General features: G+C 44.6%; 1 protein-coding gene across 1 annotated transcript in view; it reads left to right on the forward strand.

Annotated features, from left to right (window-relative positions):
* capza1b (capping actin protein of muscle Z-line subunit alpha 1b) overlaps positions 1-21668 on the forward strand; it is a 51146-nt gene that overhangs the window by 8173 nt on the left and 21305 nt on the right. The window contains exon 2 of the mRNA XM_068007705.1: positions 20433-20496. Coding sequence (XP_067863806.1) covers positions 20433-20496 — 64 coding nt within the window. The remainder of the gene's footprint in view (positions 1-20432; positions 20497-21668) is intronic.

The raw sequence follows: 21668 nt of genomic DNA on the forward strand, positions 1-21668 counted from the left end.
GGTGACCGAAAGCTTGGTCGAAGATATGAGCTTTAAGGAGGGTCTTGAAGAAGGAGTTGACAGTAGAGAGGCAGAGGGAATTCCAGAGCGTGGGGCCTAGGGGACTGAAGGCAGGGCCATCAATGATGGGATGAAGGTGGGGGGGCAGAGTTGGGAGAGGGGTTTGTAGGGCTAAAAGAAGTGTTATAAAGATGGGAAGCTGCAAGGCCATGAAGGGATTTAAACATGAGGATGAGAATCTTAAATTTGAGGAACTGGAGACCAATGTAGGTCAGCGAGGAGAGGGGTGTGGGATAAGATACGGGCAGAAGAGTTTTGGATGCGCTGAAGTTTGCGGAGGGTGGAGCAGAGCGTTGGAATAGTGAAGCCTGGAAGTGACAAAGGCTTGAATGAGAGTTTCAGCAGTGGATGGGCTGAGGTAGGGATAGAGACTGATGTTACGGAAGTGAAAGTAGGCGGTCTTTGTGATGGAGAGGCTACGGGGTTGGAATTTCAGCTTGGCGTCAAACAGGAAGCTGGGGTTGTAGCCAGTCTGGTTCAACCTGAGACAGTGAGGGGAATAGAATCAGTGGCAAGGGTACGGAGTTTGTGGCGAATGCTGAAGATAGTGGTTTTGTTCTTCATGTGACCACACCGATGCAGTGGCGGGATCGAGAGTGCGGTGAAGAGCTAGAGCTGAGCGTCGTCAGCGTCCATGTTGAAGCTGACCCCGTGTCGTTGGAAGCTGTTGCCAAGCGGCAGAATGTAGATGAGGAAGAGGAGGGGGGCAGGCAATGAAAGGTGCTTGGAGGACACCAAAGGTACCAGTGTGGGAAGAGAAGTCATTACTGGAAATGCTCTACCTATGATAGGATAAGAGTAGAACCAAGGGACGACAGTCCCAGTAAGTTTGACAGCGGAGGAGAAGGTCTGGAGGCAGTTGGTGTGGTCAACCATATCGAAGGCAGCAGAGAGGACAAGGAGGGAAACTGTGTCACAGTCACAGAAAATATCATTTGTCACTTTAAGGGCAGTTTCAGTGCTGTGGCAGGTGTGGAAATTTGATTGGAGAGATTCAAACATGGAGTTGCAGGAAAGGTGACCATAGATTTGGGAGGCAACAACGCATTCAAGGACTTTGGGGAGGAAAAAGAAGTTGGTGATGGAATGGTAGTTTGCAAGGACGATAGAGACGAGGGTGGGTTTTTTGAGGGGGGTAAATTATGGTGTTTTTGAAAAGGTGCTTTATGCATTTTCTTGTGTACATATTGGGGAAAGTGCACTGCACATGCCCAGTAAAAGGTTCTCAATATTAAGCAGGAAGTGGATTCCACTGAGATTTGCCTCATCATACTCTTCATAAAGAGGTTTCTAAACTTACCAGTAAGTCTGTCACTCTCTTCCTACCCTGTTCTATAACTGCTAAAAAAGGGAGTCTGGAAGAACCTGTTCTGTGTAGTGACCTCAACACTGATGTATTGGCAGATAAATGCTCTTCTTGCTGAGGTGCTATGCCACACAGCCAGCAGGTTCGGATTCTTGAATCTGTGCTGAACAGCCACTGTCACCCTTGATGACCCCGGGTTTGGGGAAGAGAGTATTGACTCGTGCTCCCACTCCTGTTTGCTATTCAGTGACCCCCCCCCCCCCAGCTACAATAGTGTGGTTGGTCACTGGGTGAAGTCATGAGCAGTGTCAGACTGCTTGTCAACACACGCTGTCCAGGCTCTCTCAGGACAAATGGCCATGCGGATGAGGTGCCCGAGGGCCGCAAGCAACTATATCACGAGCTGAGCTGGGGAGTAAATACCCACCCGTCATGGGACACGAATGAGGGAGGAATGCCAGTTACCATCCACTGTCCCCATTGATAAGGTGCCTGGGCTGGTCAGATGTCAGTCATTGGGTAATGCAGGTTAAAGTTTGTGGGCCTCGGAGAAAGAATCATGAAACATGACTTCTATCATGCAGTAGCAAAAGCTCAGAGTAACTGCAGAATTGGGCACTTCAAAGTCAAAATACTAACTGGTAAAAATGCTGCATGGCACTTTCAACATTGTTGTATAGTGCAGGAGAGTTTGGTAAAATGCACCAACTGATCACATAGCTCTGTTCCATTTTAAAAATCACTGGAGTACAGAAGCTGACTGCCACAATGGTCTAGCTTTGACGCACACATGTGGGATTCGTCTTGCTGTGAAGTCTATTTTTAATACAAACTACACATTTTAGATTTATTAGAATGGTGTCATATTGTTATCTTTCTGCAGTGGAGCAGGGTCCTTGCATACTGTTTTGTTATACTTCAGTGGAGCGAGATTCTTGTATACTGTTACGTTACACTCTGCAGTGGAATGGGGTTCTTGTATATTGTTGTGTTACAGAGAAAGTGGCAAATAGAAGGCATTCCGGAGAAGCATCCCTGTCACTGGAACAGCCTAGCTTTGTGCTTATAAATCCCATTTGTTGGAGTTGCCTTCTTTGTTTGGGCGAGGGTGGGTGGTGGGGTAGGAGGATTAAAAACATAAGGCACTTTTAAATGGGATGGGAATACCAACAACAAGTCAACTTGTGTTAGAGAGACTTGAGCAGAAGTCCGTAGTGCAGTGTGTGGGTCCCCTGATTGCTGAACCATCTCGTGTTGAGGGCTGTGGGGTTTTAATCTGAGATTTCCCATTTGGTAAATTCCAAACATCTCCCATACCATCTGGTAAGGTATTGAGCAGAGAACCGAGATACTCACGGAGGGAAAACTCCGAGCACGTTTGTTATGGTGTGATCATGAAGTGGGGGGAGGTGGGAGGGTCTGAATGCATAGTAATATCCACAGCCCTGGATGCAGTCAACTTGTGGTAAGAATACCGGGTCGGAGGGGAAAAAAATAGCAAAATAGATTTTAAAAACATGAGTTTTTGCCATGCAGTCTAGAAGGTGAGCTTCTGATTTTGAATTCAATTTGATTAGATTCTTAAAGGTGACAGTGATATCTTTAATTACAGTCACAGAAGACTGTAGATTCGCTTCCAATGTCAGACTCTCTGGCACGGGGCTTATTTTGTTCGGAAATTGGTCGGTTCGGCAAGAATCGCGATCCATTTGAAATATCAGCTCTTGAAAGAAAGAGTTGCATTTATATAGCTCCTCAGGCCATGCCAAAGCTCTTTACAGCCAATGAAGTACCTTTTGAAGTGTAGTCACTGTTGTAATGTAGGAAACGCAGCAGCCAATTTGCAAACAGCAAGATCCCACAAACAGCAATGAGATAATGACCAAATAATTTTTTTTTAGTGATGTTGGTTGAGGGATAAATATTGGCCAGGACACTGGGAAGAACTCCCCTGCTCTTCAAAGTAGTGCCGTAGGATCTTTTACATCAACCTGAGAGGGCAGACGGGGTCACAATTTATTGTCTCATCCGAAAGACGGCACCTCCAACGGTGCAGCACTCCCTCAGTAATGCACTGGAAGTGTCAGCCTCGATTTTGTGCTCAAATCTTTGGAGTGGAACTTGAACCCACAACCTTCTGACTCAGGCGAGAGTTTATTCTTTTTACCCACTGGGCCGTCTAGGAGTGAGTGCAATTCGAAGAACATTGTGATTGTATCAGTGGGTCCACAACAAGCTCGAACTCTACAACCACACGAGTAACGTGCAGGCTTGGGAGTTTAAGCTGCGGAAAAACCATGTCACAACAGGATCAGTAACTGATAAACACGAAGCTGGGTGAATACTCAGTTGTCTGCAGGCAGTTTACAATAAGCCTGTACAGGAAACTTCCTGTGTGGGAGGCGAGGGCAGGGTGTATGAAACGGCACTGGAATGTAGCAGTGTTGCTGATTTAACAGTGGGCCAGTCTTGTCACTTGACGTGAAGCCCAGGCTGCTTTGTCCCCCTAACCGCCGCCCCCGTGATTAAAACAAAATCTGCCTCCGAGCCATCTTTAATCAGACGACATGGTCTTTGGGTGAGCTCACCTTCCACAGGGAACCTGACCATTATGAAACCTGCCATTTGGGGAAGCAAAAGTGCAGCTGTCAGCGGAAACTTGCTTTGAGCTCTTGCTTTTTGTCGTCTAGTTCATCATTTTAAGTATCGCTGTTGTACTTCAAGTTATCTTCCCAAAGTTCTCCTTCACCAAGCACCATTTTCTGATAGCTGGGTGAGTTGATTCACTGAGTAGCTGAGTCATGCAGAGCAGAAATTGGGTGGCATGAATTCACATGCTTAGGCGCACTCAGCTCACCACCTGCACTGTGGGGGCCTTGGTCCCTCAAGTTCTTAATTTAAAGCAAAACTATAACAGCATCTCTCACACAACAACAACTACTTGCATTTATATAGCACCTTTAACCTAGAAAAAACGTCCCAAGGTGCTTCACGAACATAATCAGACAAAAATTGACAGCGAGCCACATAATTCACTCAGTTGAATAATATTATGATCACCGTTAGTGAATCAGCTTCCCATCCTAGAATTACTTTGATCTGTATACTGTGACTTCTATGAGCAAACTCAAAGCAGTGGCCTTGTTTTGAAATGGAGGTTGTCCCTATACTGTTCGTTTAGTAAATCAAGTTGTTGTCGGGTAAAAGGAGAAAGAAAAGCTTGCTTAGAGTGGCTTTAGCGTCCTTGGTACATGCTAGAGTGCTTCACAGCCACAATGTGCACATCAAAGTCCCACAAACAGCAATGAGATAAAGGACCAGATGCTCTGTTCATGGTGATATTGGTTGAAGGAGAAATGTTGGCACTGGCAGAATTGTCCTGCTCTCTGAATCATGCTATGGGATCTTTTACGTCCACTTGAACAGGCAGACAGGTTTCATCCGGAAAACGGCATCTCTGATAGTACAGCACTGAGGGAGTGCTGTTTGACATCAGTACAAATTATGTGCTCAAGTCAACTTTAGGAAACATAGGAACAGGAGTAGGCCATTCAGCCCCTCGTGCCTGCTCCGCCATTTGATAAGATCATGGCTGATCTGTGATCCAACTCCATATACCTGCCTTTGGCCCATATCCCTTAATACATTTGGTTGCCAAAAAGCTATCTATCTCAGATTTAAATTTAGCAATTGAGCTAGTATCAATTGCCATTTGCGGAAGAAAGTTCCAAACTTCTACCACGCTTTGTGTGTAGAAATGTTTTCTAATCTCACTCTTGAAAGGTCTGGCTCTAATTTTTAGACTGTGCCCCCTACTCCTAGAATCCCCAACCAGTGGAAATAGTTTCTCTCTATCCACCCTATCTGTTCCCCTTAATATCTTATAAACTTCGATCAGATCACCCCTTAACCTTCTAAACTCTAGAGAATACAACCCCAATTTGTGTAATTTCTCCTCGTAACTTAACCCTTGAAGTCCGGGTATCATTCTAGTAAACCTACGCTGCACTCCCTCCAAGGCCAATATGTCCTTCCGAAGGTGCGGTGCCCAGAACTGCTCACAGTACTCCAGATGCAGTCTAACCAGGGTTTTGTGTAGCTGCAGCATAACTTCTGCCCCCTTGTACTCCAGTCCTCTAGATATGAAGGCCAGCATTCCATTAGCCTTCTCGATTATTTTCTGCACCTGTTCATGACACTTCAAAGATCGGTGTACCTGAACCCCTAAGTCCCTTTGAACATCCACTGTTTTTAACTTTTTACCATTTAGAAAGTACCCTGTTCTATCCTTTTTTGATCCAAAGTGGATGACCTCACATTTGTCTACATTGAATTCCATTTGCCACAGTTTTGCCCATTCACCTAATCTATCAATATCGCTTTGTAATTTTATGTTTTCATCTACACTGCTTACAATGCCACCAATCTTTGTGTCATCGGCAAACTTAGATATGAGACTTTCTATGCCTTCATCTAAGTCGTTAATAAATATTGTGAATAATTGAGGCCCCAAGACAGATCCTTGCGGGACTCCACTAGTCACATCCTGCCAATGTGAGTACCTACCCATTATCCCTACTCTGTCGCCTTTCGCTCAGCCAACTCCCTAACCAAGTCCGTACTTTTCCCTCGATTCCATGGGCTTCTATCTTAGCTAACAGTCTCTTACGTGGGACCTTATCAAATGCCTTCTGGAAGTCCATATAAATAACATCCATTGACATTCCACTGTCCACTACTTTAGTCACCTCCTCAAAAAAATTCAATCAGGTTTGTCAGGCACGACCTACCTTTCACAAATCCATGCTGGCGCTCTCTGATTAACTGAAAATTCTCAAGGTGTTCAGTCACCCTATCCTTAATTATAGACTCCAGCATTTTCCCCACAACAGATGTTAGGCTAACTGGTCTATAATTCCCCGATTTCCCTCTCTCTCCTTTCTTAAAAAGCAGAGTGACGTGCAATTTTCCAATCTGGAGGGACAGTTCCTGAATCTAGAGAACTTTGAAAGATTATAGTTAGGGCATCCGCAATGTGCTCACCTACTTCCTTTAAAACCCTGGGATGGAAACCATCTGGTCCTGGGGAGTTGTCACTCTTTAGTGCTGTTATTTTCTTCATTACTGTTGCTTTACTTTGTTAATTTTATCGAGTCCCTGTCCCTGATTCAATATTATTTTTCTTGGGATTTCCGGCATGCTATCCTCTTTTTCGACTGTAAATACTGACGCAAAGTAATTGTTCAACATGTCCGCCATTTCCCCATTGTCAATGACAATATCCCCACTTTCAGTTTTTAAGGGGCCAACACTGCTCCTGACCACCCTCTTTTTCCTAATGTAACTATAAAAGTTCTTCGTATTGGTTTTGATATCCCTTGCGAGTTTCTTTTCATACTCTCTTTTTGTAGCTCTTACTATCTGTTTTGTGACCCTTTGTTGATCTTTGTATCTTTCCCATTCGCCAGGATCTGTGCCATTTTTTGTCTTTTTGTATGCCCTTTCCTTATGTCTTATACTGTCCCTTCTTTAGTTGTCCATGGCTGTTTTTTTTGGCAAGTAGAGTTCTTGCCCCTCAGGGGTATAAACTGATTCTGTATCACGTTAAATGTTTCTTTAAACATTTCCCACTGATCATCAGTCGTTTTACCCATTAACAGATTTGCCCAGTTTACTGTGGACAGTCTCTGTCTCATCCCATTGAAGTCGGCCTTACCCAAGTCTAGAATCTTAGCAGCTGATTCACTTTTTTCCCTTTCAAACACTACATTGAACTCGATCATGTTATGATCACTATTGGATAGATGTTCACGCACAGTTAAGCCGTTAACTAAATCTGGTTCATTACTCATTACTAAATCTAGTATGGCTTGCCCCCTTGTTGCCTCTAGGACATACTGCTGTAGAAAACTATCCCGGACACACTCAAGAAATTCGCTACCTTTCTGACCGTTGCTAGTCTGCTTTTCCCAATCTATGTGAACGTTAAAGTCCCCCATTAAGACCACTATGCCTTTGTTACACGCTTGTCTAATTTCTGCATTTATACAATCTAGCACTTCAGAGCTGCTGCCAGGGCTCCTTTTCACAACTCCCACAATAGTCTTAGATCCTTTCCTATTTCTCAATTCAACCCATAAGGTCTCTGTTGGCTTAAAAAAAAGAATTTAATTTTGGGGATTGGCAAGGACCTGATCTCTGGTCAAATCACTTGCAAAATTGTCTGTATGTATTCAGTTAAGCATTTGATTAAGTGGCAGTGAAGAAAGCTTCTCTTCTCCCTCGCCCCCCCCCCCCCCCCCCCCCAAAACTATTTCCTAGCTTCCTGGGGACGAGAGCTTAGTCTCTTTCCCCCAGGCCTCTGCCGGTCCAGCTCTGATCTGTCCACTTGGGACAGTTTGGCATTTTTTCAAAGCAGCTATCAGCAGCTGAGCAGCGTAGTGGATTCTGAGTGAAGTCCGATGTCCTACCGTACCCAATGCACTGCACTGATGAATGGATTTTCATGACATTTCCTGTGTGTGCACGTGTGCTTTTTTAAAAAAAAACTAGTCATACTGAGAGCTGTTATGAGGTTAGTCTTGGGCCTGAGAAATACAGAATCCCTGACCAGTGTGCTGCAGTTTTGCACAACTGAAGACACCTGATGCTGCACCTGAGTATTTTGTCATCAAAATAAGAACGTAAGAAATAGGAGCAGGAGTAAGCCATACAGCCCGTCAAGCCTGCTCTGCCATTCACTAAAATCATGGCTGACCTTCCACCTCAATTCCACTCCCCCCCCCCCCCCCCCCGATCCCCATATCCCTCGATTCCCTCAGAGTCGAAAAATCTATCAATTTCAGCCTTCAATATACTCAACGACTGAGCATCCATAGCCCACTGGGGTAGAGGATTCCTAAGTTTCACAACCCCCTGAGTGAAGAAATCTCTCCTCATCTCAGTCTTAAATGGCCAGCCCCTTACCCTGAGACTATGTCCCCTAGTTCTAGACTCTCCAGCCAGGGGAAACAGCCTCTCAGCATCTACCCTGTCAAATCCCCCCAGAATCTTGTATGTTTCAATTAGATCACCTCTTATTTTTCTAAACTCCAGAGAGTATAGGCCCATTCTATTCCATCTCTCATCATAGGGCAACCTCTCATCCCAGGAATCAATCTAGTGAACCTTTGTTGCACCACCTCTAAGGCAAGTATATCCTTCCTTAGATAAGGAGACCAAAACTGTATGCAGTACTCCAGGTGAGGTCTCACCAGACCTCTGAAAAATTGTAGTAAGACTTCATTACTCTTGTACTCCAACCCTCTTGCAATAAAGGCCAACATGCCATTTGCCTTCCTAATTTTTTTTTATTATTCGTTCATGGGATGTGGGCGTCGTTGGCAGGGCCAGCATTTATTGCCCATCCCTAATTGCCCTTGAGAAGGTGGTGGTGAGGCGCCTTCTTGCTAGGCCATTTCGGAGGGCGATTAAGAATCAACCACATTGCTTGTGGGTCTGGAGTCACATACAGGCCAGACTGGGTAAGGACATTCGTGAACCAGATGGGTTTTTACGGCACTCCGGTAGTTCCATGGCCACCATTACTGATACTAGTTTTTATTTTGTTCCAGATTTTTATTTAATTAATTAAATTTAAATTCCCCAGCTGCCTTGGCAGGATTTGAACTCATGACTCTGGAATATTAGTCCAGGCCTCTGGATTACTAGTCCAGTAACATAACCACTATGCTACCGTACCCGATGCTTGCTGTACCTGCAATGCTAACTTTTTGTGTTTCTTGTACGAGGACACCCAAATCTCGCTGAACAGCAACATTTAATAGTTTCTCACTATTAAAAAATATTCTATTTTTCTATTCTTCCTACCAAAGTGAATAACCACATCTCCCCAGATTATACTCCATCTGCCACCTTCTTGCCCAATCATTTAACCTATCTGTAACGCTTTGCAGACTCTTTGTGTGCTCCTCACAGCTTACTTTCCCACCTAGCTTTGTATCTTCATCAAACTTGAATACATTACTCTTGATCCCTTCATCTAAGTCATTAATATACATTGTAAATAGCTATGGCCCCAGCACTGATCCTTGCGGCACCCCACTAGTTACAGCCTGCTAACCTGAAAATGACCTGTTTATCCCTACTCTCTGTTTTCTGTCTGTTAACCAACCCTCTATCCATGCAAATATATTACCCCCAACCTCTTGAGTCCTTATCTTGCATAACAACCTTTTATGTGGCACCTTATTGAATGCCTTTTGAAAATCCAAATATACTACATCCACTGGTTCCCTTTTATCTACCCTGCTAGTTACATCCTCAAAAAACTCAAAATAAATTTGTCAAACGTGATTTCCGTTTCATAAAACAATTTTGACTCTGCCTAATCCATATTATGATTTTCTATGTGCCCTGTTACCACTTCCTTAATAATGGATTCCAGTATTTTCCTGACAACTGATGTCAGGCTAACTGGCCTGTAGTTCCCTGTTTTTTTCTCTCTCTCTCTCTCTCTCTCCTTTCTTGAATAGCGGGGTTACATTTGCTACCTTCCAATCTAGGGAGTTTTGGAAGATCATAACCAATGCATCCACTATTTCTGCAGCCACCTCTTTCAGAACCCTAGGACGTAGGCCATCAGGTCCAGGGGATTTATCGGCTTTTAGTCCCATTAGTTTCTCTAGTACTTTTTTTTATTCGTTCATGGGATGTGGGCGTCGCTGGTGAGGCCAGTATTTATTGCCCATCCCTAATTGCCCTTGAGAAGATGGTGGTGAGCCGCCTTCTTGAACTGCTGCAGTCCGTGTGGTGAAGGTTCTCCCACAGTGCCTAGGTAGGGAGTTGCAGGATTTTGACCCAGCAACGATGAAGGAACGGCGATATATTTCCAAGTCGGGATGGTGTGTGACTTGAAGGGGAACGTGCAGGTGGTGTTGTTCCCATGTGCCTGCTGCCTTTGTCCTTCTAGGTGGTAGAGGTCGCGGGTTTGGGAGGTGCTGTTGAAGAAGCCTTGGCGAGTTGCTGCAGTGCATCTTGTAGATGGTACACACTGCAGCCACAGTGCGCCGGTGGTGAAGGGAGTGAATGTTTAGAGTGGTGGATGGTGCACCAATCAAGCGGGCTGCTTTGTCTTGCATAGTGTCGAGCTTCTTGAGTGTTGTTGGAGCTGCACTCATCCAGGCAAGTGGAGAGTATTCCATCACACTCCTGACTTGTGCCTTGTAGATGGTGGAAAGGCTTTGGGGAGTCAGGAGGTGAGTCACTCGCCGCAGAATACCTGGCCTCTGACCTGCTCCTGTATTTATGTGGCTGGTCCAGTTAAGTTTCTGGTCAATGGTGACCACCAGCATGTCGATGGTGGGGAATTTGGTGATGGTAATGCCGTTGACTGTCAAGGGGAGGTTGTTAGACTCTCTCTTGTTGGAGATGGTCATTGCTTGGCACTTGTCTGGCACGAATGTTACTTGCCACTTATGAGCCCAAGCCTGGATGTTGTCCAGGTCTTGCTGCATGCGGGCACGGATTGCTCTATTTTTCTCTATTGATTTTAATTACTTTAAGTTCCTTACTCTCATTAGCCCCTTGGTTCCCCACTACATCTGGTATGCTTTTTGTGTCTTCTACTCTGAAGACAGATACAACATACTTGTTTGACGTCTGCCATTTCCTTATTCCCCATTATTATTTCTCTTGCCTCAGCCTCTAAGGGACCCACATTTATTTTTGCTACTCTCTTACAATCTCTTACAATCCGTTTTTATATTTCTTGCTCATTTACTTTCAAATTCTATTTTCTCCCTTTTTATCAATTTTTTGTTCCTCCTTTGCTGGTTTCTAAAACTCTCCCAATCCTCGGGCTTACTACTTTTCTTTGCAACATTATAAGCCTCTTCTTTTAATCTAATACTATCCTTAACTTCTTTAGCCATGGATGAATCGCTGCTGAATCACTCCTCAATTAAAGCTTACAAGTATCTTGCTAACTTTGAGGTTTTGCTGTGGGGACGGATGAAATTTTAAATGTCCAATATTTGACGGGGTGGGATCTGGATCCTGTGGAAATATTTAACTGGTGGTTATCTACGTAGTCAACCTTTCGATCGGGTTCCTTTCCTACTGGTTCCACCTTCCCCCGCCCCAATTAAACTCACCCTACCACTTCCTAGTATAGAATTGTAAGCACAGAAGAAGGCCATTCAGCCCATCATGCATATGCCGGCTCTTTGAAAGAGCCATCCAATTAGTCCCACTCCCCTGCTCTTTCCCCATAGCCCTGCAAATTTTTTCCTTTTCAAGTATTAATCCAATTTCCTTTTTGCAAGTTACTATTGAATCTGCTTCCACCGCCCTTTCAGACAGTGCATTCCAGATCATAACAACTCGCAGCTTAAAAAAAAATCTCATCTCCCCTCTGGTTCTTTTGCCAATTATTTTAAATCTGTGTCCTCTGGTTACTGACCCTCGTCCCAGTGGAAACAGTTTTTCTGGATTTGTGAGGAGGGGGTGGTGGGTTGGGCGTGGGCTAGAATGCATTGGTCCCCAATTTTTCTTGATTGAGTTATGAATCCTAAGTTTGTGCAGTACATTTTATTCATCATTATCCTCCACATAATATTTGGGATGGCCACTTTAAATGACTTTCTTCAAATGCTGATGTTGTGTCCTTTTTTTTTTTGAGACACCTATTTTGGAAGTGAATCATGCGGTAGTGTACTATATGTGAGATGCTTATACCAGCTGCACTGATCACTAAGAAAAGCAGATGAAGCTGGCTAGTGTTTCAGGCATCTGGAGTTGAGGGAACCAAAGAATACATTTTCAAAAAATTCATTTTTGAGACGTGGGTAGCTGGACTGCTTTGTCCTGGATGGTGTCAAGCTTCTTGACTTGTTGTTGCACCCATCAGGAAAGTTCATAGTATTCCATCACATGCCTGACTTGTACCTTATAGGTGTTGGAGAGGCTTTGGGGGGGGGGGTCAGGAGATGAGCCACTTGCTGCAGAATACCCAGCTTCTGAACTGCTCTATTGGCTATAGGATTTATTAGATTTGTCTTTTTTGAACATGGGGGAAGGGAGCGAGATGTTCCTCAAGGACATAGAATGATACAGTACAGAAGGAGGCCATTTGGCTCATCGTGCCTGTGCCTGAAGGCTGCTTAAAAAGTACATATCCCGTGTTCAATGTGGAGAGGTGCAGTTAGGTGGGATTGGAGGCCCCTTAGTTGGGTAGGTAAATGTAAGAGTATGATACTGAGCCCTGCAGAACACATGGGGCCCCATGTTTGGTAACTGAGTCAGCTGATTTGAACCAAGGTAATAATAGGGGTGCTACAGTTCGTCTCGCTGTTGCTGGGCCAGGGAGCAGAAAAATGAACGAGAGTTCCTGCTTCTGATTTACTGTCCAGTGATCTCTGGTGCAAACTGCGTGTGTGCGCGTGTGGATGAGGGGTTCAATAATTGAATGGCCTGTCGGTGCGTGTTTAGGTTTTTACATAAAGTTGGCCACTTGGACAAAGTATTGGAGGATTGTCAGTGCCCCAGTGTAAGTTGACACCTACAGGAGATTCAAGGTGAAAATTTGGGGAGGGGGGTGGAATATGAGACTTTGTCGCTAATCCCGACAAAAGCTTACGTTGTCCTAAGCTTGTCGCACCTGAACGCCACATAATGGCTGAAAGTTTCTGCTATTGAGCTCACCAACCCATGATTATTTTTTTCCCGATTTACATTAATGGGTAGAAACCCCCAGCCAATGTCTGTTGTGTTTAGTTGACCTCTGAAGTTGCCAAAATTGAACATTATAGGATGTTAACCATCTTAATTCCCATTTCATCTGGCTCCAATTATTTTATTAAGTTGACGTATCATGCAGGGAAAAGGGGAGAAGTGTTTTTAGTGAGGCAAGTGGTTTAAAAGCTTATTAATTGGCTGCAAGAAGCCCAGGACTGTAATTGGGGACATTCTCTGAGCTGGGGCCTCTTGCTTTCTGCCCTATTGATGGGAAAAATACATCCTTTTCTCTGGGAATCCAAGACTTGTAACTCTTGGCTGTAGTCCATATGAAATGTTGGCTGCTGCCTCAGGGTAAGCTTCCTTAGTTTGTTTCCAGGATGTTCGATTAATGGAAAGTCTTTTTGTTCTAAGTAGATCGGGAATAAATAGATCCTGTTGGTCATTGCACAGAGCATCATGGAATAAGTCTGTGGCCTAGACTGCATTATGTTAAGCTTACAGGAGGTCTTAGCCATGGCTCAGGTGTAGTACTCTCACCTTTGAGTCAGAAGGTTATGGGTTCAAGCCCCACTCTAGAGACTTAAGCACATAATCTCGGCTGGCATTCCCAGTGCAATACTGAGGGAGTGCTGCACATGTCGGAGGGGCAGTACTGAGGGAGTGCTGCACATGTCGGAGGGGCAGTACTGAGGGAGTGCTGCACATGTCGGAGGGGCAGTACTGAGGGAGTGCTGCACATGTCGGAGGGGCAGTACTGAGGGAGTGCTGCACATGTCGGAGGGGCAGTACTGAAGGAGTGCTGCCCTGTCGGAGGTGTCGCTTTTCAGATGAGACGTTAAACCTAAGCCCCGCCTGCCCCCTCAGGTAGACGTAAAAGCTCCCATGACACTATTTCGAAGAAGAGTAGGGGAGTTCTCCCTGGTGTCCTGGCCAATATTTATCCTCAACCAACATCACTAAAAAAGATTATCTGGACATTGTCATGTTGCTGTTTGTGGGACCTTGTGTGCAAATTGGCTGCTGTGTTTCTTACATTACAACAGTACTTCATTGGCTGTAAAGCGCTTTGGGATGTTCTGAGGTCACGAAAGGTGTTCTATAAAGTTTTTTTTGATAATTGGTGATCCTTTTCAGGAGTGTAAGGTGATCTGTCCTCGGGTGTTTGCTGCCGTTCATTTGGTCAGATGTGAGAGTGGTTTCCCCCTTTTACTGTCTCTATTCTGTGGGATAGAGCCTAGGATCCTATTGGCATCTCCCTGACACCAACCCCAAGATTGGAAACTGAAAACAAGAGGGTTTGAAATGGGCACGGTATACCACAGTACCAGTACACAGCACCAACCAATGTAATTGTGGTTTCAAAGTCCCCCTCGTTAACTTGGGTGTATGTTTGTTTATAAAGGGGAGTTGCTGTTGGCATTGGACGCTGCAAGACGCTTAGCTCAGCTTTTGGAAATGGGTAGCGATGACCACATGCACATGCTGAAATATCCAGTGCTAAACTCTTCACTGACCCAGCAGTGCAGTCACTGCGCCATTTCAAGCAGCCTTGCTGTTTTGCTAGAAGTTACTCGAGTCTTGACCAGCGTTCCGCACGCTTGAAACATCGACTTGTCTGTTCCCTCCACAGATGTTGCCATTTGATTTCCAGCAGTATTTTGCTTTGTGTTACTTGTATGACATTTTCACAGGATTTCTGAGGGAATTGGGTTTTGCTTCGTCGCTTCATGTAGCGAGTCTGCCACAACAAAAGGATTGTAACTTCCCTTACATTGCAAGCAAACATTGCGGTTTAAATTATTGCCTTTTTAGACCAGGGTGGTGTTAACAGCCTGCTCAAAAATTCCCTCAAACAGTGATATCTGAGTCATTAATTGTTGATGTGTTGAGCTGCTGTATCATACAGATCAGCAAGGCCCCAGGTCTATACTGAATGATCTGATCTCAGTCAGAGTGGCAGTAGGACCCTGCAATTGTTGTGGGTGGCCCTGGGATGGGGTGTGGGGGGGAGCCGCAGGGGGTGGGTGGGGAGAAAAGAGAAGTCACCAAGAAGTCACTCTTAATTGCCATTCTGTGTGTGTATATAGACACCAGGTGTGAACAGGATTTGCTTTAGCTGTACTACCCCTTCTGCACCCTGCCTTTCCCTACAGCACCTTTAACGTCGTAAAATGTCCCAAGGCTTCACAAGAGCATTATCAGACAAAAATTGACACCTATCCACATAGGACAGGTTACCAAAAGCTTGGTCGAAGAGGTAGGTTTTAAGGAGCAATCTCAAAGGGGGAGAGAGGCGGAGAGGTTTAGGGAGAGAATTCCAGAGCTTAGGGCCTAGACAGCTGAAGACACGGCCGCCATTGGTGGAGCAATTAAAATCGGGGGGTGCATAAGAGGCCAGGATTGGAGGAGCGCAGAGATCTCGGAGGATTAGGGCTCAAGGAGGTTACAGAGATAGGGATGGGCAAGACCATGGAGGCATTTGAACACGAGGATGAGAATTTTAAAATCGAGGCGTTGCCGGAGTGGGAGCCAATGTAGGTCAGCGAGCACAACAGTCGAATAGCCTGTTGACACCCGCTGCCTAGGCTCACATGATGAATGGCCGCCTGGATAAGGCAGTGGTCCCCATACAACTGTACCTCAGCAAGGAGTCAATGTCTTGAGAAGGAACGGGAGAAAACTTGGTGGAAAAGGGAGACAAAACCTCTTTTTGTTAGATTAGCAAGTAGTCTTCTATAGTTGTTGGACCACCAAGTCTCTTGGTGAGTTTTTATGCTAGGATCCAAATCAGTAAGGCACTTCAAAAAAAAAATGTGTAATTAATTCTCATTTAGTTAGTGGAAGTGTTAACACAGTATTATAGAGTTGGGCTGAGTGGCTTTAAAAAACAAACTGGCTTACATTCATATCATACCCTTGGGGTGTCCCAAAGCAATCTACAATCAATGAATTATTTTGAAGTGCAGTTAGTGTTGTGTAGGCAAACGCAGCCACCAATTTATGCATTACATGATCCCACATGAATGACCAGAAAATCTCTCTTTGGCGGAGGGAGGAATGTTGGCCAAGACACACATCTCTCTCATTCACCTGAGCAGGCAGACTGGGTGTAGGATTAATGTCTTGTCGGAAAGGCGGCAGTGCAGCACTCCCTCAATACAGCACTGGAGCGTCAGCCTAGATTATGTGCTCAGGTCCAGGAATGGGGCTTGAGCCTGCAGCTTTTGGACTCTGGTGCGAGTGCTACCAACTGAGCCAAGCTGGCACTAAATCTCTAACACATTTTTTCCCTCTCTGATTATCTCAGTATTCTCTTCCTCTTCCGAAGGTGACAACTCAGGAGCAGAAACCCTTGCTGTTTTGGGTGTGTGCCCTTCATCAGACTGAAGGCGAAGAGCAAAAACACTATTGTCTGTCTATTTTTACATACGCTGAATGTCCTGTGTATTTGAACGTTTGCAGTGTAGCAATTCTTCCATTTTATAGAAACCCGTGACAATTAATTTTCTCCTTCACTAGCCCGCAGACAGTGTATTACACCCTTGATGCATTAGCTCAAATTATCTGACTTAATCCAGGACCTTTAGTCCTGTTTGCTACGTATGACAGCGAATACATTCTCTAACTAATTTTTTGAGAGGTAATGACCCAGACCTCTCTTCCTAGATCCATTTTGAAACACTCCATTTTCGAATCATACTTCCCCTAATGGAGTGTAACAGACCTCCTTGTGCCATAGTTTTCAGATGAGTGCTGCACGATCATCAAATTTTTGTCTGGTGCTGTGAGCAGTGTCTAGGATTCTGTGTTCTATATATTTTTCTTCACTTGTTAATTTACTAGCACGTTAGCCTATGAAACAAGATTACATTTCCAAAGTAATTAATTGGTTGTGAAGTGCTTTTAGATATTCTAAGGACCTAAAAAGGCACTGTATCACTGCAGGTTTCTTATTTTTGTTGCTATATTTTAATGGAAAATGTTTTCTGCGATGAAAGTACCATTTTGATTTGAGCGGCCGACACTGTCTTTCAAAAGTTAGAACGGGAGTCCTCAGGTGCAAATCATAGAATCTTACAGTACAGAAGGAGGCTATTTGGCCCATCGTGCCTGTGTCAGCTCTTTGAAAGAACTTTCCAATCAATCCCACACCCTTGCTCTTTCCCCATAGCCCTGTAATCTTTTCCTTTTCAAGTATATATCAAATTCCTTTTTGAAAGTTACTGTTGAATCTATATCCACCACCCTTTCAGGCAGCACATTCCAGATTATCATAACTCGCTGCCTAAAAAAAATTCTCCTAATCTCCCTCTGGTTCTTTTGTCAATTATCTTAAATCTGTGTACTCTAGTTACCGACCCTCTGGCTAGTGGAAATAGAGTAGATAGAGAGAAACTATCAAAACCCCTCATAATTTTGAACACCTCTATTAAATCTCTTCAACTTTCTCTGCTCTAAGGAGAACAATCCCAGCCCCTCTAGTCTGTCCACATAACTGAAATGTATCATCCCTGGTGTCGTTGTGATAAATTTCCTCTGCACCTTCTCCAAGGCCTTTATAACCTTCCTAAAATGTGGTGCCCAGAGTGTTTCAGTATTTGCAAGGGGTCCCTCACACAGCAAAGTTTGAAGCCATCTTGTCCTACATTCCCATGTAAAAGAGGAAGAAGGACACGTCAACCAGTTATGTGTGAGTGGTCAGTACAACTGTTTCAAAATGGGCCAGCTTATCCTGTCTTGTATGTTGCAGCAGTAGCTAATTTATAGGTTACAGCATACAGGGCTTTAAACTTTCTAGTTCAACAAAGGGAATGTGCTGGATGAAAGTGAAGTGATTTTTTTTGTGTGGAACATTGGACAGAATTCTAAGCTTTAAAAAAAAGGCAAATAAACGTAATGCAAGCAGCGGGCGCTATCTGCTGACATGTTAGTACTCCAGGTTAAGGCCCTAGAATGGAATTTCTTTTGGTCTTATTTAGGAAAAAAAGCCTCTTTTGTGTGTTTCAAAACAAAATTGTAATACAAGGTGGCTGGTCTCACGATGGGGGCCAATGTAATTGCTTCATTTCTGGTTCTGCACTCTGAATTGTGCATATTTGATTAGCCCCTGTTCCCTGCACTGGGTGCAGATCCATCTTGTTTCAAAGCCAAGACTTGGAATGTAGGAACATAAGAAATAGGAGCAGAAGTAAGCCATACATCCCCTCGAGCCTGCTCTGCTATTCGATAAGACCACGGCTGATCCACTTTCCTGCCCGATCCCCATATCCCTCGATGCCCCTAGAGTCCAAAAATCTATCTATCTCAGCTTTGAATATACTCTTCGACTGAGCATCCACAGCTCTCTGGGGTAGAGAATTCCAAAGATTCACAATCTCTTGAGTGAAGAAATCTCTCCTCATCTCAGTCTTAAATGGCTGACCCCTTATCCTGAGGCTATGCTCCCTAGTTCTAGACTCTCCAGCCAGGGGAAACAACCTCTCAGCAACTACCCTGTCAAGCCCCCTCAAAACTTTATATGTTTCAATGAGATCACCTCTCGTTCTTCTAAACTCCATAGAGTGTAGGCCCATTCTACTCAATCTCTACTCATAGGACAGCCCGCTCATCCCAGGAATCAATCTAGTGAACTTTTGTTGCACCGCCTCCAAGGCAAGTATATCCCTCCTTAGATAAGGAGACCAAAACTATACATAGTCCTCCAGGTGTGGTCTCACCAAAACCCTGTACATTTGCAGTAAGACTTCCCTACTCTTGGCCTTTATTGCAAGGAGGTTGGAGTACAACGTGCCATTTGCCTTCCTAATTGCTTGCTGTACCTGCGTTCCAACTTTCTGTATTTCTTATATGAGGACACTCAAATCTCTCAACAACATTTAATAGTTTCTCACCATTTAAAAAATATTTTGTTTTTCTATTCTTCCTATCAAAGTGAATAACCTCACATTTCTTCACATTATACTCCATCTGCCCCCTTCTTGCCCACTCACGTAACCTGTCTATATCCCTTTGCAGACTCCGTTTCCTCCTCACAGCTTACTTTCTCACCTAGCTTTGTATTGTCAGCAAACTTGGAGGGTACATTACATTTGGTCCCTTCATCTGAGTCATTAATATAGATTGTAAATAGTTGAGGACCAAGCATCAATCCTTGTGGCACCTCACAAGTTACAGCCTGCCAACCTGAAAATGACCCGTTTCTTCCCACTCTCTTTTCTGTTTGTTAACCAACCCTCTATCCATGCGAAGATATTACCCCCAACCCCATGAGCCCTTATCTTGCGTAACAACCTTTTATGAGACACCTTATCAAATGCTTTTTAAAAATCCAAATATACTACATCCACTGGTTTCCCTTTATCTAACATGCTAGTTACATCCTCAAAAAACTTTAATAAATTTGTCAAACACTAATTCCTTTTCATAAAACCATGTTGACTCTGCCTAATCATATTATGATGTTCTAAGTGCCATGTTACCACTTCCTTAATGGATTCCAGCATTTTCCCGACGACTGATGTCAGGCTAACTGGCCCGTAGTTCTCTGTTTTCTCTCACCCTCCTTTGATGAATAGCGAGGTTATATTTGCCACCTTCCTATCCGCTGGGACCGTTCTAGAATCTAAGGAATTTTGGAAGATCATAACCAATGCATCCACTATCTCTGCAACCGCCACTTTTAGAACCCTAGGATGTAAGAAATGCAATGAAAATGTCCCCGAGCTGAATGGAAGCTATATGATGGTATGGTTTTTTAAAAAATTCTGTCTCTCTTTTCCCCCAAAGCCCCTGCCGGCCAAATGGCCTACTAAGTATAGACCCCTTCTGGTGTAGCACTGAGTCATACAGATCAGAAAGTCCCTGGTTCTGTTCCTGATCAGCGATGAGTTAACTATGCTGGGGAGGGGACAACCAGTCGTTGTTTGTGCTACTGCTTGCCATCAGTATGTGGAAGTTGGGTGATCGACTTGGCCCGGATGCCCTTCATGATCCCACATACTATCTAGGCTCTTGCAGGGAGGATAATCACTTGGCGAGTTATCGGAGGCCGGCTGGAGTTTGGAATTGTACCCCAGCAAGAGTCCGCATCTTTGGGAGAGAGAAGTAGCATTCAAAACATGTTAAATACATGTTGCAGGATTGTGTCCTAGTGCTAACTTAGTTGATGCGCTTAGAGAAAGGGTGCTGGAGCAGTAGGTGTTCATTGTGGTCCTTAGTGGGGTTTGTGAGCTTGATGATCTGCCATCCTTCCTGCCATCTTGTGTCCTTGTGTGTTGTGGAGAAAGCAAAGCATTGCTAAACATGTGAATTTCTGTTTTGATTTTAGGTGCAGATAGCCACCAACTTCATCATGCATGCACCACCAGGAGAGTTCAATGAAGTATTTAATGGTAAGTCAATGCAAGTAGCCAGCCTTTTCCTGGGCTTTGTTAACTCCTAATTGCAGATTGTGATCATGAGGCGACCACGTATGTTTTCACACCTGTAATTTTCATGGCATTGCAAAGTGTTATAATTGCTCTCAGGCCAATGAAAATAAAACAGGATAGAGCAGTGAATGAGAAAAAGGCCTGAGCTGCTTGGATTGCCAGGGCTCAGGGACTGTATGCAGCCCATGGGCTATGGTTTGGATGATCCGAAGTGCACCAGCCAATATCATAACTACCAAAAGATCCCAAGTTTAATTTTTTTTTAATTCATTCATGGGATGTGGGCGTCGCTGGCAAAGCCAGCATTTATTGCCCATCCCTAATTGCCCTTGAGAAGGTGGTGGTGAGCCGCCTTCTTGAACTGCTGCAGTCTGTGTGGTGAAGATTCTCCCACAGTGCTGTTAGGAAGGGAGTTCCAGGATTTTGACCCAGCGACGATGAAGGAACGGCGATATATTTCCAAGTCGGGATGGTGTGTGACTTGGAGGGGAACGTGCAGGTGGTGTTGTTCCCATGTACCTGCTGCCCTTGTCCCTCTAGGTGGTGGAGGTTGCGGGTTTGGGAGGTGCTGTTGAAGAAGCCTTGGCGAGTTGCTGCAGTGCATCCTGTGGATGGTACGCACTGCAGCCATAGTGTGCCGGTGGTGAAGGGAGTGAATGTTTAGGGTGGTGGATGGGGTGCCAATCAAGCGGGCTGCTTTGTCCTGGATGGTATCGAGCTGCTTAAGTGTTGTTGGAGCTGCACTCATCCAGGCAAGTGGAGAGTATTCCATCACACTTCTGACATGTGCCTTGTAGATGGTGGAAAAGCTTTGGGGAGCCAGGAGGTGAGTCACTTGCCGCAGAATACCCAGCCTCTGACCTGCTCTCGTAGCCACAGTATTTATATGGCTGGTCCAGTTAAGTTTCTGGTCAATGATGACCCCCCAGGATGTTGATGGTGGGGGATTCGGCAATGGTAATGCAGTTGAATGTCATGGGGAGGTAGTTAGACTCTCTCTTGTTGGAGATGGTCATTGCCTGGCACTTGTCTGGCGCGAATGTTACTTGCCACTTATCAGCCCAAGCCTGGATGTTGTCCAGGTCTTGCTGTAATGTGTCATGAGTGACTGGATTTTACTTAGGGCAGCATAA

This window comes from Heptranchias perlo, chromosome 27, assembly GCF_035084215.1.
Source record: "Heptranchias perlo isolate sHepPer1 chromosome 27, sHepPer1.hap1, whole genome shotgun sequence".
Classification (NCBI taxonomy): domain Eukaryota; kingdom Metazoa; phylum Chordata; class Chondrichthyes; order Hexanchiformes; family Hexanchidae; genus Heptranchias; species Heptranchias perlo.